The 18,279-nt window shown below is 41.4% G+C and overlaps 1 protein-coding gene across 21 annotated transcripts in view; it reads right to left on the reverse strand.

Annotated features, from left to right (window-relative positions):
* Positions 1–18,279, reverse strand: part of lrrfip2 (leucine rich repeat (in FLII) interacting protein 2) — a 125,472-nt gene that overhangs the window by 44,326 nt on the left and 62,867 nt on the right. For all 21 annotated transcript variants that reach the window (XM_072263303.1, XM_072263294.1, XM_072263276.1 and 18 more), the window contains one exon: positions 11,041–11,070. In XM_072263303.1, the coding sequence (XP_072119404.1) occupies positions 11,041–11,070 (30 nt within the window). The remainder of the gene's footprint in view (positions 1–11,040; positions 11,071–18,279) is intronic.

An 18,279-nucleotide genomic window follows, 5' to 3' on the forward strand; every position in this document is an offset into this window, starting at 1 on the left:
TAAGAGCAAGCAATAAAAATGCACACTGGTACCATGAACATATAATCTGAGCTGGCGTTTCTGTGCCCACTGAGTCAGTGCTGCACTGTCTGAAATGCTGAAATATTTTAAAAGGTGTTAAATCATTCCGGATTGTAGAAGATACATTCAAAAAATATAAAATCAGTAGCAAAGTTCAAAGTAAATTTTATTATCAGAGTACATACAACCCTGAGATTCTTTTTCCTATGGGCATACTCAGCAACTCTACAGAATAGTAACTATAACAGGATCAATGAAAGATCAAGTACAGCATAGAAGACAACAAACTACAAATGCAAATATAAATATAAATCAATAGCGATAAATAACCAGAGCATGAAATAACAAGATAAAGATTCCTTAAAGTTAAATCATTGGTTGTGGGAACATCTCAATAGATGAGTTCAGTTATCCCCTTTTGTTCAAGGCCTAGTTGAGGGATAGTAACTGTTCTTGAACCTGGTGGTGCGAGTCCTGAGGCTCTTGTGGCTTCAACCTGATGGCAGCAGTGAGAAGAAAGCATGACCTGGGTGGTGAGGATCTTTGATGATGGATGCTCCTTTTCTACAACAGTGTTTCATGTAGATATGCACAATGGTTGGGAGGGCTTTCCCTGTGATGGCTTTACCCATATCAATGGTAATATTGATTAATTATCATTTAAAGTAACCTGCACTCAATTAGAAACTGCTAGGAATGGTCTGTAACAAAAATTCAATAATGAGCCAAGCCATACAGCATGGAAAAATTGTCCATGCAGAGGAAGTTGTCAACCTGATCTGGCCCTGTTTGCCAATAGTTGGCCCATATTCCACTAATTTTTCCCTTTTCATGTACTGTATCTGTCTAAATGCCATTTAAATGTTGTGATTGCACCAGCCTCTCCCACTCCCTCTGGCAGCTTAGTCCACATACCCATTATCCTCCGTGTTAAAAGGGTTTTCCTTCACATCCCTTTTAAAATTTTTCCCTCTTAAATCTGTGCCCTCTAGTTTTAGACTCATCTATCCTAGGCTAAAGACTGTGACCATTAACCTAATCTGTACCTGTCATAAATACAAAAGCATCACTGCACCACCACCCACCCCTCCCCCTGACTCCTATGCTCCAGGGAGAAAAGCCCCAGCTATCCAGTCCTACTTATAAATCAAGTCCTCCACTTCGATGACATCCTTGTGAATCTTTTTTTAAACACCCTTTCCAGGTTAATGACATACGTTTTCTAACTTGGCAAACAGAATTGCTCACAATACTCGTAATTAAGGATCATCAACATCTTATACAGTTGTAACATGATCCCCCAATTCTTGTAGCACACATAAAAATTGCTGGTGAACGCAGCAGGCCAGGCAGCATCTCTAGGAAGAGGTGCAGTCGACGTTTCAGGCCGAGACCCTTCGTTAGGACTAACTGAAGGAAGAGTGAGTAAGAGATTTGAAAGTTGGAGGGGGAGGGGGAGATCCAAAATGATAGGAGAAGACAGGAGGGGGAGGGATGGAGCCAAGAGCTGGACAGGTGATAGGCAAAGGGGATATGAGAGGATCATGGGACATGAGGTCCGGGAAGAAAGATGGGGGGGGGGACCCAGAGGATGGGCAGCTGGCATATTCAGAACTACAGAGGGAGAAAAAGGAGAGTGAGAGAAAGAATATGTGTATAAAAATAAGTAACAGATGGGGTACGAGGGGGAGGTGGGGCATTAGCAGAAGTTAGAGAAGTCGATGTTCATGCGATCAGGTTGGAGGCTACCCAGACAGAATATAAGGTGTTGTTCCTCCAACTTGAGTGTGGCTTCATCTTTACAGTAGAGGAGGCCGTGGATAGACATGTCAGAATGAGAATGGGATGTGGAATTAAAATGTGTGGCCACTGGGAGATCCTGCTTTCTCTGGGGGACAGAGCGTAAATGTTCAGCAAAGCGGTCTCCCAGTCTGTGTCGGGTCTCGCCAATATATAAAAGGCCACATCGGGAGCACCGGACGCAGTATATCACCTCAGTCGACTCACAGGTGAAGTGTTGCCTCACCTGGAAGGACTGTTTGGGGCCCTGAATGGTGGTAAGGGAGGAAGTGTAAGGGCATGTGTAGCACTTGTTCCGCTTACACGGATAAGTGCCAGGAGGGAGATCAGTGGGGAGGGATGGGGGGACGAATGGACAAGGGAGTTGCGTAGGGAGCGATCCCTGCGGAATGCAGAGGGGGGGGGGGAGGGAAAGATGTGCTTAGTGGTGGGATCCCGTTGGAGGTGGCGGAAGTTATGAAGAATAATATGTTGGACCCGGAGGCTGGTGGGGTGGTAGGTGAGGACCCCCAATTCTTGTACTTAGTGCACTGACTGATCAAGGCAAGCATGGAAAACGCCTTCTTCATCATCCAGTCTACCTGTGTCACCATTCAAGGGGCTATGTACTTGAACCTCTAGGTCTTCCTGTTCTACCACTCTCTCCCAATACTACACTGTGCAAGCCCTGCCCTGGCTTAACTTCTCAAAATACAACACTTTCCACTTCTCCAAATTAAATTCCATCTGCCATTCCTTGATCCACTTTTCCAGCTGTTCGAGACCCTGTAGTAAACTTAAATAACCTTCTTCACAGTCCACAATACCGCCAATTTTTCACTTAAATCATTAATACAGATAAAGAACTGCAGATCCAGGACTGATACCTATTGTGCAGCAGTGGTCACATCAGTAATGTTCCAGACTAGCATATCACACTGGACCTTACCTTGCCATGTCATCCTCATCAATACTCATGGCCACCTCTTCAAAAAACATCAGATTTTTGATGGACAATTTTCCATGCACAAAGCCATAATGACTAGTAATAATTAGCCCTTTCTTTTCCAAACTGCAGGTAGATCCTGTCTCACAGAATTCCTTCCAGCAACTTTCTCATCAGTGATTTCCTGACTTTGGGTTGCCTGGCTTCCTTTGCAGCCCTTCATAAATAAAGACACAACTTCAGCCACCCTCTGGTCTTTTGGCACCTCTCCCATGGTGAATGATACAAACATATCTGTGAGGGCCCCAGGGATTTATGTCAGCACCACTTCTTTGATAATGTGCATATACTTCAAGACAGCAATGTTCTCTTCCCTGAATTCCATAGCTTCCATGAAATATTCATATTACACACAAGAAATATTCATTTAAGGTATCACCATTTCCTGCGGTTACTGGCATAGACAAATCTGTTAATCCGTAAGGGGCCCTTTTTTCTCCCAAGTTATGCTTTTGTACTTAATACACTTAAAGAATCCCTTAGGACTCTCCTTTACATTATCTGCCAAATCTACCTAATTTTTCTCTTTTTGCACTCCTGATTTCCCCTGAAGCATAGCTCCAATGTCCTTATACTCCTTGATCTCAGCTGCTGAAACCATATATATGCCTCCTCTTTTTTCATGAGCCTCAAAATCTTTCATCAACAAACTGTGCAAGTCTTGCTGTTCACTCTAACAGGAACATGTTGGTCCTGAACACACTCCCTGCCTCACTTTTAAAAGCTTCCCACTCCCAAGATGCCCCTTTACTTGCAAACAGCCTCTCCCAATCTCCTTTTCCAAGTTCCTGACTCAGATCGTCAAAATTAGACTGCCCAAATTTAACTTGTGAACTATTCCCCTCTCTTCCCATAATAATTTAAAAACTAATCTAATTATGGCCTCAGGTCCCGAAGTGCTTCTCCACTGACACCTTAGTCACTTGCTCTGCCTCATATTGAGTGCTGTTCCTCTATATTAGCACCATCTACATATTACTTGGAGCCTTGGGGATTACTTATTCTCTGTGAAAGATTTTTCTCCAATTATTGTCATAAAAACTGACTGTCCAGAATTCAACTGATTTCCTCATCTTTTAAACTATCAAGAAATGGCCAAGAAAACTCAAGAAATTATAACTTAAATTATAATTCAATGTTTTATGACAAATTAATCTTGTTTTCTTGACTAGAAACCCTCTGGTCATCCCATTACAGGAAAGATGTGGAGGCTTTGCATAGGATGCAGAACTTCAGCAGAATGCTGCCTGGATTGAACAGTATGAGTTCTAAGGACAGGTTGGACAAACTACGGTAGTTTTCTCTGAAGCAGTGGCTTCGGGGAGACCAGATAGATGTTTATGATATTATGAGATGCATAACTCTAGTAAACAATGCAAATATTAAGTTTTTAAAATGTGAACAGGATTGGGATGGAGAGAGCAAAGGAAAAGTCTGTGACAAGGTGGAGACCAAGATAAAAGAATAAATTAATGCATCTTTATCATAGCTAATCTGTCCTGGGGACTGTAAATAGAAAGATGATGAATGAGGGCATCAGAAAGATGGAAAAAAACTGCTTCATCTATGAACTGGAGAATATAACAGTTGGAAATCTGAAACAAAAGAAATTGCTAGAAATATTCAGCAGATCAAATACTAATATGAAGAGAGAAACATTGCGTTTGCATTTTAGTTTGTGATCTTGTATTATATAGAAGATGGTACAGCAGTGGTCCCCAACTACTGGGCTGCGGACCGGCACCGGGCTTGGGGACCCCTATAGTACAATACTGGACAAGCCATTCAAGTCATAATATTGTGCTGATCTTAATGCCGGTTTACACTGAATGTGTTTTTCCTGTGTATCACTCATATTCCTCTACTCTCTTCATGTGTTTATCTAAAAGCCTCTTAAACTCCACTACTATCCCTGGTAACCCATTCCAGGTTCCTACCACTCACTGTGTAAAAACTTGTCCAAGTTTCCTTTACATTCCCTCTTCTAGCTTTATCCTCTGGTATTTAACATCTCTACCCAGAGAAAAAGATTCTGACTCTCTACCCTATCAATGCATCTCATAAAAACCTCCATCAAGACTCCCCTGTACCTCTTACACCTTTGGGAAAACAATACAAGCTTCTCCAACTTCTCCTCATAGTTCATACCTTCTACTCCATGCAGCATCCTGGTAAACCTCTTTGGCACCCTTTTCACAGACTCCACATCCTCCCTGTAATGGGGCAACCAGAACTCTATGGCACCATACTCCATGCTCAGCCTGAGTAAAACTCATTATAGCTGCAACATGACTTCCGTACTCTTATACCCAACATCCCTGCCATTGAAGGCAAGCATGCCACACGTCTATTTTACCTCCTTATCCACTTGTGTGCCTACTTCCAGTGAACTATGGACTAGGAACCCAAGATCCCTCTGGGCTTCAATGCTTTTAAGGTGTCTTCCATTTACAGTACAATTTCTTCTTTCAGTTGACCTCTCCAAGTACAACATATTACATTGCCCAGATTAAACTCCATCGGTCACTTCTCTGCCCATATCTGTAACTGATCTATATCCTGCTGTATTCCTAGATAATCCTTTATACCCACAACTTCACCAGTCTTGGTACCACAAACTTATAAATTCACCTATCTTTTCATCTAAGTCACTGATATATATCAGAGGCAACAGAGGTCCAGCACCAATCCTTATGGAACCCCACTAGTCACGCACCTCTAGCCTTTCGCTATTATTCTCTGTCTGCTATGGACAAACCAGTTCAAAACCCAAGTTAGCAATGAGATCTGTGCCTTTCTAATACAAAGAGCAAAGATCGATTACATAAATTCAATAAGTTCCATTAGCACCTCATCTTCTAAAATCACATAATTCTTGCCCTGCCCCATACCTTCTAATCCATGGAGTTGTGGAGCACACAAACAGGTCCTTGGGTCCAACTCAACCAAACCAACCATGATTATCCACTCTCATCCCTATTGCCAATGTTAGGCCCATATCCCTTTTTTCTTTTCCTCACCAAGTACCCATTGTATTTGACTCTACCACTGCTGCTGGTCACATTGCTGAAGCATGACTGTACTGCTAGATCCAGCTCTAACCACATCATTAAGTTTGCTGATGACAAAACAGTAGTTGACCTCATCAGCAACAACGATGAGTCAGGATACAGGGAGGAGGTAGAGTGACTTGTGGACTGGTGTGAACACAAATTGAATCTCAAAGTGGAGAAGACTAAGAGATGATTGTGAACTTCAGGAAGGTACAGGCTGACCACACCCTACTGTATATTAACAGCTCCTCCATGGAGAGAATGAGGAGCACCAAGTTTTTTGGAGTTCATATCATGGATGATCTCACCTAGTTCCTCAATACCACCTCTTCAGTCAAGAAAGCACAGCAGCACTTCCACTGCCTGAGGAAATTGAGATGAGCAAGGCTCCCCATCCCCATTCTAACCACATTCTACCGGAACACCATCAAGTAGCCTGACCAACTGTATCACCGTCTGCTATGGAAATTGCAAAGCATCAGATGGTAACAGCCTGCAGTGGATTACAGGGACTGCTGAGAGAATTATTGGTGTCTCTCTCCCGACTCCCATTCAGGATATACAGTGCCTATAAAAGTATTCACCCCCTTAAGTTTTCATGTTTTTTTTTACAACATTGAATTACAATGGATTTAATTTGGCTTTTTTTGACACTGATCAACAGAAGATGATTCTTTTGTGTCAAAGTGAAAACAGATCTCTACAAAGTGATCAAAATTAATTACAAATATAAAACACAAAATAATTATTTGCATAAGTATTCAACTCCTTTAATATGACACACCAAATCATCACTGGTGCAGCCAATTGGTTTTAGAAGTCATCACATAAATAGTTAAATGGAGATCACCTATATGCAGTCAAGGTGTTTCAATTGATTGTAGTAAAAATACACCTGTATCTGGAAGGTCCAACTGCTGGTGAGGCAGTATCCTGGCAAAAACTACAGCATGAAGACAAAAGAACACTCTAAGCAACACCGCAAAAGGGTTAATGAAAAGCACAAGTCAGGAAATAGATACAAGAAAATTTCCAAGTCACTGAATATCCCTTGGAGTATAGTTAAGTCAATCATCAAGAAGTGGAAAGAACATGGCACAGCTGTAAATCTGCCTACAGTGTGCCATCCTCAAAAACTGAGCGGCCACGCAAGAAGGGGACTAGTCAGGGAGGCCACCAAGAGACCTATGACAACTTTGGAGGAGTTACAAGCTTCAGTGACTGAGATGGGAGCGACTACACATACAACTGTTGCCTGGATGCTTCACCAGTTGCAGCTTTATGGAAGAGTGGCAAAGAGAAAGCCATGGTTGACAAAAAAACTCACATGAAATCTCAACTAGAGTTTGCCAGGAGGCATGTGTGAGACTGTGAAGTCAGATGGAGGACGATTTTATGGTCTGATGAAACCAAAATGTGAGCTAAACACAGCACATCATCAAAAATACACCATCCCTCCCGTGAAGCATGGTGGTGACTGAATTATGCTGTGGGGATGCTTCACTGCAGCAGGCCTTGGAAAGCTTGTGAAGGTAGAGGGTAAAATGACTGCAGCAAAACACAGGGAAATCCTGGAGGAAAACCTGATACAGTCTGCAACAGAACTACAATTTGGGAGAAGATTTGTTTTCCAGCAAGACAGTGGCCCAAAGCATAAAGCCAAAGCTAGGCAGGAATGGCTTTAAAGCAACAAAGTTACTGTCCCGGAGTGGTCATGTCAGAGTCCAGACCTCAATCCAATTAAGAATGTACGCCAGGACTTGAAAAGGGCTGTTCACTCACAATCCCCATGCAATCTGACAGGACTTGAGCAGCTTTGTAAGGAAGAACAGGGAAAAATTGCAGTGTCCAGGTGTGCAAAGCTGATAGGGACCTATCCACATAGACTCAAGGCTGTAATTGCTGCCAATGGTGCATCTACTAAATACTGACTTGAAGGGGTGAATACTTAATCAATTATTGTGTTTTATATTTGTAATTAATTTAGATCACTTTGTAGAGATCTGTTTTCACTTTGACACAAGCCTTTTTCTGTTGATCAGTGTCAAAAAAAAGCCAAATTAAATCCACTGTGATTCAATGTTGTAAAACAATAAAACTTGAAAACTTCCAAGGGGGGAGGGAGTACTTTTTTTATAGGCACTGTATACCAGAAGTGCTGCATTCGCAGTGCCCTCAGCATGGTCAAGGACCCCACCCATTCATCCTACAATTTCTTTAAACTCCTACCGTCATGCAGAAGATACCACAGTATAACAACAAGGACTGTTAGGCAGGGTAACAGCTTCTATCCCTGAGGATGTGAGACTTCTGAACACCTTGCTACCACCCTGTACACATATTTATGACAGCACTAGTAGCAGTATACTATTGTATATTTAACTATACGTCATATATGTACATTATGTTAACTTAAAAATTCAGATTACTTTTTTACCTATTAATATTGCGTTAATATTATTTTATATGATGTATGTAATATATGCAGCTTTGCACCTTTGTCCCCAAGAAACTTTGTTTTATTTAGCAGTATACATGTATATGATTGAATGACAATAAACTTGAACTCTAACTCTACCACCACTGGCACATTTTATATAACCACCCCCCACCGCGCCCCCCCCCGCAACATCACATCCTCTGTGAGAAAGACCTGGCCCTAAGATCTTGTTCAAATAGCTCCCTGCTCACCTTAAACCTGTGCCACTTAGTTTCAGACTGCTCTAACCTAAGAACATTTTTTTACCCTATCTATTGCCCCCAGAATCTTATAAAGTCTAGTCTTTGAGGTTCTAGTGAGAATAAAGCCAGCGTATCTAGTCTCTCCTTAAAAGTAAAGCTCTCCATTGCAGGCAACAACCTGTCAATCTCTTCTTCACTCTTTCTAACACTACCACATATTCCCTGTAATGTGTCAATCAAAACACTACAACTACAGACTGACCAACGTTTCATAGAACAGTGAAGTGACATCCCAACTCTTTCCCTCAATACCTTGACGTATGAAGGTAAGCATGCCAAATGCCTTCTTCAAGGGCCTATGTCACTATTTTCAGGGAATTCACACCCTGAGGTCCATCTGTGCATCAGCACTCCTGAGGTCCATTTAAATATATGTCCTATCAGTTTCTAGCATCCTAAAATGCACTGCCTCACACTAGCCTGGATTAAATTCCATCTGCCACCACTTTGCCCAACTTTCCAAATGATCCATGTCCTTCTCATAGTCTTCCAGCATGGAATGAGGCCCTTCAGCCCAATTCATGCTGTGTTGCTCAGCAGGTTAGTACCTTCAGCCCATATTTGGACGATAGCCCTCTAAGCTTCTCCTATCCAAGTATGTATCCAGATAGCTTTTAAATATTGCTAATATCTGCTTCAACCATTATTTCTAACAACTCATTCCAAATACTCACCACCTCCAATATTCCTTTTAGAACTCTTGCCTCCAATCTTAAACCCATGCACTCATGCTTTCAGCACAAATACCTGGGGAAAAGACTATGTGCTTTCACCCTGTCGATGCCCCTCTATATTATATACCTCTCCAGGTCACCCAAAATCTCCTATGTTCCAAGGAATAAAGTCTTAATTGTGAGAATTAGGAGAGAATAAAAAATGATAATTGCAAGGTTAGTTAAATGCAAGTGGATCAGTGGTCAGCATAGACTTGAAAGCCCACAAGGCCTGACTCTGGGCTGCATCTCACTATAACTATATGCCTTGCTAGATACTGGAGAGGTCGGTGACATTCTGTACATGACCTGCAGGCATGGATGAAAGGTATTTCCGCAATGATGAATACCAATATTGTATTGTCTTGTCTGGTGACAGGACAAAAAGCCTCATTCTGAGGATGCAAAGCACCTTGGAATGAGCCAGAAATTGTATGGGTTTGTTGATATTGATAAGATAGAAAGGACAGGAATAGCTCTCACATTCAGCCTGTCAGAAGATAGAAGAATATTAACAAGGAATTCAAAAGGCATTAATGTCCGAGCTATTTCCGGTGGCACATGCCAGCTTGAATAGAAAAGAACAAAGTTAATTAGATTGTGCAGGAAGAAGACATGCAGATTCACAGAGTATTGGCAGAAGTTCTGATGCAGAAGAGACGTGCCTAAGATGGTTACTAATAGAAGCACAAGTAACATACTATGTGCAAATCAAAACATAATGTCAGCAAAGAAAGTTATAAAGTTGAAGAAATCCTAACACTCATCACTGTCCTTGCTCCCACCCCATTTACTCCTACATACACAGTTCATCCATAGGCTTCCCTACCTTTCCCAATTGGTTCTGATTTCATCTGCCCCCACCTAACCACCTATCCCCTCACCTGGTTTCACCTATCACATGCAAAGTTACACTCATTCCCTACTATTGCTTTCTTATTCTGGCTCCTGCTCTCTTCCTGGTAAAGGATCTCAGCCTGAAAAGTCGACCGTTTATTTCACCTTATAGATGCTGTGCCAATTTCCTACAGCATTTTGTGTGCGTTGCTTAAATTTCCAGCATCTGAAAAATCTCTTGTGTTCATCAAAAGAAAAAAATCCATGATATAAGGTGTTCAGAAGAGAAAGGAAGATTACATGATATGCAATATCAAGAAAGAACCAGGGGCACAGATTTGAAATATTATCCAGAAATAGAAACAATATAAGAGACAATCTTTTATTTAAAAAGTGGGAAGTAAAGATTCCCAGGAACTCACTGTTTGTAGGTACGGTGAAAATGGAACTAATTTAATTTTTCAAAGTGAAATTCGTGAGGCACTTGAGAAATAAAATTTACAGTGTAGTGGAGCAGAGCTGGCGGGGTAGCAAAATCATTAGGGAGTGATGGGATTTGTCTGCTGGGATCTGGCAAAGATTCAATGTGCTAAAATGATAGAATGTGTTGCAGCAATTCTATAACTATCAACAATTAAAACTAATTTAATGGTGTTTAATAACTGGCATGATTGAGTAACAAATGTTATGTTACAAATTACCTAAAAAAACTTCAAATATTTCTAATTTTAAAAACTAGAATTTTCTGTAAATTTCTATTTGCCTTCAACTTCATTCTAAGACAACTTTCTAACATCAACTACTTTTTCCCTAATACAGAAAGAAGCTAGCAACCTCATCAATGGAACAAAGAGATACACGTAGATCACTTTTACTGATGGTTACTTACTCGAGAAAATAATTCAGTCTTCTCATCCAACTGTAAACAAACAAAAAACATATATTAATACTACAATATTAAATAATAATCATATCTAACTACCAATTTATGTGAAAGTACATCAGAAAATTAAGCTTAGCACAAAAATAAGATGAAGCGTGAACTAAACACAAGGAATTAAATGTTAAATTTATGCCATGCTTGGCAAATAGTGGAATTTCAGACATTCAAAATGAAAAGCATGTAAACTTTTTGATTCCATTAAACTGCAGTCCTGCTTTTAACTGTTTATCATTTATGCAATAAAACTTTCACTTTGACTAAAAATACTGTGCATCAATCAAGTGGTAAAGGATTACCTCAACTAACATGAACATTAGAAAATTAATTGAAAAATGATTTGGTCAATTTTCAATTAATTACTAATGAGAAGGCATCTTACCCTCTCTACATTGACTCATTATGAGCTGACAGCCTGACCATTTTACCCTCTCTACATTGACTCATTACGAGCTGACAGCATGACCTCGACTCTATTTTTCCACTGCCCTGGCTGTCTTTAACTTAGCCTTTGAGCATACAATATTCTGCTCACAAAGTACTAACCCTAATATCATCAAAGGTCATACTCAAAACCTCCTGATAAAGCCGATTCTGTCAATGCTTGCCAAGCTGACTTTTACTACAACTTGCCTTCATAAGGGAGGGGCACTAAATATAAAATCTTGGAGTTTATCTTGCAGCCTCATTTAACACACACCTTTACCCCTGCCCCAACTCTCCACAGGGATCACTCCCTCTGTGATTCCCTTGTCCATTCATTCCTCCCCTTTTAGCACTATTCCCTGCAAGCATAAAAAGTGCTACACCTACCTATTCACCTCCATTCAGAGCCTCTTCCAGGTGAGGCAACACTTCCCCTGCAGTTCTGTTGGTGTTGTTAACTGTATCTGGTGCTCCCAATGTGGTCTCCTCTATATTGGTGAGACCCAATGCACATTAGAACACTTGGTCAAAATCTTCACTCCAACCTCAAAAAGCATGATTTCCTGGTGGCCAACGACTTTAATTCCACACCCCATTCCCATTCTGACTTGTTGGTCCATGGCCTACTCTCTGCTATGATAAGGCCACACTCAGACTGAAGGAGCAACACCTCACATTCTGTACAAGTAGCTTCCAACCTGATGGCAAAAACATTGATTTCTCCAACTTCCAATAACTTCCACCCACCTCCCAATTACTCAATTCCCCACTGTTCCCCCCCTCCTTACCCTTGTCTTCTCCTCACTTGCTTATCACTTCCCTCGGTGCCCCTCTTCCTCCTCTTTCTCCCATGATCCACTCTCTTCTCCTATCAGATTCCATTTTTGAGATAAGACCATTGAATATAGGAGAAGAATAAGACCATTTGGTCTATCGAGTCTGCTCCACCATTTCATCATGGCTGATCCATTTCCCTCTCAGCCCCAATCTCCTGCCTTCCCCCCATAACCCTTCATGCCCTGACTATTCAAAAATTTATCAATTTTTGCCTTAAATATACTCAATAACAGCTTCCACATCCGCCTCTGGCAACAAATTCCATACAAACACCACTCTCTGGCTAAAGAAATTTCTTGTCATCTCTGTTCTAACCGAATATCTCTCTATTCTGAGGATGTGGTCTTCTCCAGCTGTTTACCTTTTCCACCTATCACCTCCTAGCTTCTTACTTCATCTTCTCTCCCCTACTCACCTGGCTTCACCTATCACCTTCTAGCTTGTACTCCTTCCCCTCCCACAGCATTCTTATTCTAACTCTTGAACTCTATGAACTCCCCATCTCACAACATCAGCCACTTAATCTCTTTCTTTCCCAAAATCTAGGGGCTCAAATACTCCTTCAAGGTTAAGCAGTGGTTCACTTGCATTTCTTAATTTAGTGTACTGCACTCAGTGCTCACTTTGCAATTTCCTTTCTACACTGGGATTTACGTAACCAAATACAAACTGGGCAAGTTCTTTGCAGAATACCTCTATTCACTCCTGAGTTTTCAACTGTTGTTGTTCCTCTCCAAGCCTTGTGGCGCATCAGGCAGCAACTTTGCCCTTTTTTAAGCATTTGTTTGTTTTTTTACAAGGCCGAGTTGCTAGCTCAATGCTCAACCCAGCATGGATAGAAAGTGTGCAAGAAGTCTGCTGGAATTGAGCCTGGAACCATTTGCCTCAAAGTCTGGTGCAAATGCCACTACACCACTAGCCAGCAGTTTCCAATTGTCTGCCATTATAATTCTCCATTCCAAACCCACCTTGGCCTCTTTCTGTCCAAACAAAATTCAATGTGAGCTTAAGAAACAGCATCACATTTTCTGACAACCCTCAGGATGCAACACAACTGAACAGTTTCAATTAACTAGATTTTCAGTTTGTTTTGCAACCAGCCATGTCAGATAATAAGACATCAACTGTACAACTCCCTCTCCACAGATCTGCAGGGTTCAGTACAACAGATCCAACAATACTTTTATCCTACTGTCCAAATGCTACCCCTTACAGATCAACCACAAGCACAGAACCATTTGCATCTCTCTAAGTGTCCCACCCTTATTCTCTCCAGCACTCCTCATGTTCTGAAAAAAAAAATGACCAGCTTTTCCAGGTTCTGATGAAATTATATTGATCTGAAATGTTAACTCATTTTCATTCAACAGATAATGTCAGCCTGCTGGATATTTCTCAGACATCCCACCTCTCCCGGAAGTTCCGGGAGTCTCCTGCATATTGGTAGTGGCTCCCTGACGCCCAGAAATTATCTACAATATCCCAGAAATAGATTTTTTTGAGAGGGAGAGGGAGAGCGTGCATCCTGATTGGTCTCTCTTCGTGCTAAGAGTGGTCCCCAACCACCGTAAGGAAAGAATATGATTTGGTGATATGAAACGATATGAGTCAGCTGCACCTTTCCTCATTCCCTGTCACGCACTGTTGAATTTTAACGCACGCGAGGTCACCAGTGACCCGAGACGTGCAAAGGAATGGATCCGTGACCCATTTGTAAATGTCCCCAGTGAATCATCCGTGTCAGCGCGGGAAAAAGATCAACTCCTCGAGCTTGCAAATGACGACGGGCTGAAAAGTATGTTTGACATAACATCTCTGCCGGCATTCTGGATCAAAGACAAGGCTGAATATCCTGAGATAGCCACGGAAACACTGAAAACGTTGCTTCCATTTCCAACATATCTCTGTGAAGCCGAGTTTTCTGCAATGACTGTAACAAAAACTAAATTGCGGAATAGACTGGACATAAGGAACCCCCTTCGAGTATCGCTGTCTCCCATCACCCCTCGATAGGACAGTGTTGCTGCAGGGAAACAAGCCCAGGGCTCCCACTGATCCAGCGATATTGGTGTGTTGCAATGATTTTATATGTTCATACGGGGAAAATATGCGGTGTGTTTAATATCCAAACGTTACTTAAAATGTTATGATGCGATTGACTTATCATCTATATTCCAGTTGTGATTAACACCCCCGCCCCCGGTCGGCCAGTCCGCAAAAATATTGTCAATATTAAACCGGTCTGCAGTGCAAAAACGATTGCGGATCTCTGCTAAGTAGACCTATCAGTTTTCTCTGTGGGCGGGCTTTACAGTCGACCTCAAAAATAATGACAGTGTTGCTCGCTGCACTGTTTGCAACAGTGACTTTTCTATTGCCCATACAACAGGAATTCTGCAGATGCTGGAAATTCAAGCAACACACATAAAAGTTGCTGGTGAACGCAGCAGGCCAGGCAGCATCTCTAGGAAGAGGTGCAGTCGACGTTTCAGGCCGAGACCCTTCGTCAGGACTCCTGACGAAGGGTCTCGGCCTGAAACGTCGACTGCACCTCTTCCTAGAGATGCTGCCTGGCCTGCTGCGTTCACCAGCAACTTTTATGTGTGTTGTTTCTATTGCCCATGGTGGGTTAAAATGTAAAAGACATGTTGAGGTGAGTTTAACAGATGTCATTCGTTCATTAGCATAGCTAACGTTATTTAAACTAGCTGGCTAGCTGCTAAGGAGCTATGCTATTGATGTCCTACTTGAAGAGGCCAAATTCCCTGTAGACTTGCTTAAAGTTGTAAAGAATAAACATGAGAATATAAGTACATATTTTAATATCACATTTCCTGCATATACCCAACTTGGTTTACAGATTAGACAAAATCACTACACAAAGTATTACATACACCCTTGGAGGTCGACCGTGGGGATGGTGGGGGGGGGGGAAATATGGGATTGCGGGGGGCAGGGGTGCTACCTCCCTGAAATGAGTTTTTGCAGGGTGGAATGTCTGATTTCTAGCATTCCTTGCTTTTATTTCAATTAGGTACAACTCTGCACTTCAATTCATTGGTCTATTTCTTATCAGCCTCGGTCTTCCTACAGCCAGAAACCTCAAAAAATCTGCAGCAATTTGACAAGTGATTGGGATGGCCTTTTTGCAATTAAAATTTGATAGGCAGTGTAAATGACTCTAATAACAACATCTCTTGGTGCTGATATTATAATATTGCATTGCAAAGTGATCTCATGACCTTTGTAATTTTAAAAAAGTGCCACAACACAACAAAAGCTGCAGCATAGTCAGTCCCAAGTATTTTCCTACAAGCAAATTGTTTTTATCTAACAAAATAAACTGGGCATGATAGCCTTGTATCCTCGACATCTGCAAAGATATTGTGTTGTATTCTTATTGTGTCTCTTTTCTGCAGAAATTTAAACACTAGTAACTACCACTAGTAGCCATTTGAAATTATTTATTAATAGACATGACACTGCAACTGGCCCAACAAGCTTCCACCAGCCAATTGCACCCATGTGACCAATTAACCAATTAACCTACAAACCCATACATCTTTTTGGAATGTGAGAGGAAACCAGGGTACCCGGTGGAAACCAAAATATTCACTGGAGAATATGCAAACTCCTTACAAACATCAGCTGAATTGAGCAAGGTTGCTGGCACTGTAACAGCGATATGTTAACTGCTAAGGCATTGGTAATTTTGCTTATCATACACCTATACCTCATCATACAGTCTATCCACACATTTGATGCAAAAATATCAGGTTGAGTAATGATTATTCAGATAACTGAAGATGTCTTCTTTGATTTAAGAGGGACAGACGGGAAACTTCTTTCAGAGGATGGTGCATATGTGAAATGACCTGCCACAGATAAGCTGGTCTGGGAGGTGAGATCCCATGGAATCCTGGGAGAGCTACTTCGCTGTACTCAGAATTGGCTCTGAGGTAGGAAATAGAAGGTTGTTTCTCAGAATGGTGGTCAGTGACTACTGGTGTGCAGTAGGGGTCAGCATTGGGACGCTTCATTCTTATATCAATGATTTGGATGCAAATGCACAAGGCTTGATCGGTAAATTTGTGGATAATATGAAATTATTAAGTGTTATTGATAGTAAAGATTATCATCAATAACAGAGAAATCATTTAGGAAAGGTTGGCCAAGGAGTAGCAAACGTTTATAGATTTCAATACAGATAAGTGTAAAGATATCCATTTGGGAAAGTCAAACCAGCTTACGTTTTGTACTATGAATGGTAGGGTACTAAGAAATGGAAAAGAGGAACCTAAGAGTACAAGTGCACTGCTTGTTGAAACTAGAGTCACAGGGTAAATAGGATGATGAAAAAGACATTAAACTTGTTGGGTTTCATCAGTCAGGGCACTGAGTATGGGAGTTCGGAGATTATGTTTTTTTACACTGTATATTGAGACACAATGTGGTAAAGGCCCTTCTGACACTTTAAGCTGTATCACCCTGCAACTCCCAATTTAACCCTAGCCTAATCACAGGATAATTTACACTGACCAATTAACCTACTAACTGGTATGTCTTTGGACTGTGGGAGGAAACCGGAGCACCCAGAGAAAATCCATGATTTCCATGGGGAGGATGTACACACTCCTGACAGATGACATCGGAATCGAACTCCGAACTCCAAGCCCCGAGAAGTAATAGTGTTGTGCTAATCGCTATGCTACTGTTGCCCGTTGTACAAGTTGCTGGTAAGGTCACACTTGGAATACAGTATACAATTTTGGTTACCTTGTTATTGGAAAGACATGATTAAACTGGAAAGACTGTGGAGATTTATGAGGATGTTGCTATGACTATTGAACCTGAATAATATGGAGAGGCAGGCCAGACTAGGTCTTTATTCTTTGCAGCACAGTGTAGGAGAATGAGGGGAGACCTTATAGAAGTTATAAGATCATGAGGGGCAGAAAGAAGGTGAATGGTAGCAGGCTTTTCCTTAGGATAAAGTAGTCCTATACCGAGGGACCTGACGGGCAACTTTTTCACAAGAGGGAATGTGAGTATATAACTCATGCTGCTTGGGAAAGTGGTTGAGGAGAAGTATTATTTACGAGGCACTTGGAATAGCAGCAAAGTTTAGATGGGTATGGGCCAAACACAGGAAAATGTGACAAAATGAGTGGGTGTTATGGTAGGCATGAACTGAAGGTCCTGTATCTGTGCTGTACTGCTATATAATATATAATATAATGCCACATAATACCATTATAAAATGAAATGGCATATGCCTTTATATTAACTGTCCTTTATTACCCTTCCCACACGTACTCTCATTCTCAGCAAGGAAAAATAAATGTTAAATGTCAACACTTTTTTCTTCATAACCTCCAGATCACAAATATCTGTTCAAATCAATGGAGCTGCCTATCTACCCCAGTCCAGCAAGTGAAGGGGGTGACAGGCACACCAGGACCTATTACTGAGCCCTCCCTGTACTGAGGGTTGGCTGTGCATTTCCTGGTCATATTTACTTAAAAACAGGTTAGTGATTGTATTGTCCTGTGCGAAAAGCCAGTCAAAAATAGTTTCAACATGCTAACTGGGTATGAAGAAAACTGCCTGCAGTGAGTTATGGAAGCCAGCAAACAATATATTCTAAGTACAGGTTCTCCCCACCTTACGAACACCTGACTTAGTATGGAACAGACCACACATACAAACAAGCATTTGGGAGACTGGCAATAAGGATTAGTCAACTACTGCAGAGTTTCAGGCATCTTCTGCTGACTGGGAAATTGATTCACAGCCACATTTCTGACTTGCAGACTGTTTGGGTTTAAACAATTCACCACAGAGAATCCTACCGTAACCTGAGATGATCTGTATGAGGGAAAACTACTGCAGGAAAATTAAAAACCTACAAAATCACGAGTCTTT

Source organism: Mobula birostris, chromosome 1, assembly GCF_030028105.1.
Source record: "Mobula birostris isolate sMobBir1 chromosome 1, sMobBir1.hap1, whole genome shotgun sequence".
In the NCBI taxonomy this organism is placed as follows: domain Eukaryota; kingdom Metazoa; phylum Chordata; class Chondrichthyes; order Myliobatiformes; family Myliobatidae; genus Mobula; species Mobula birostris.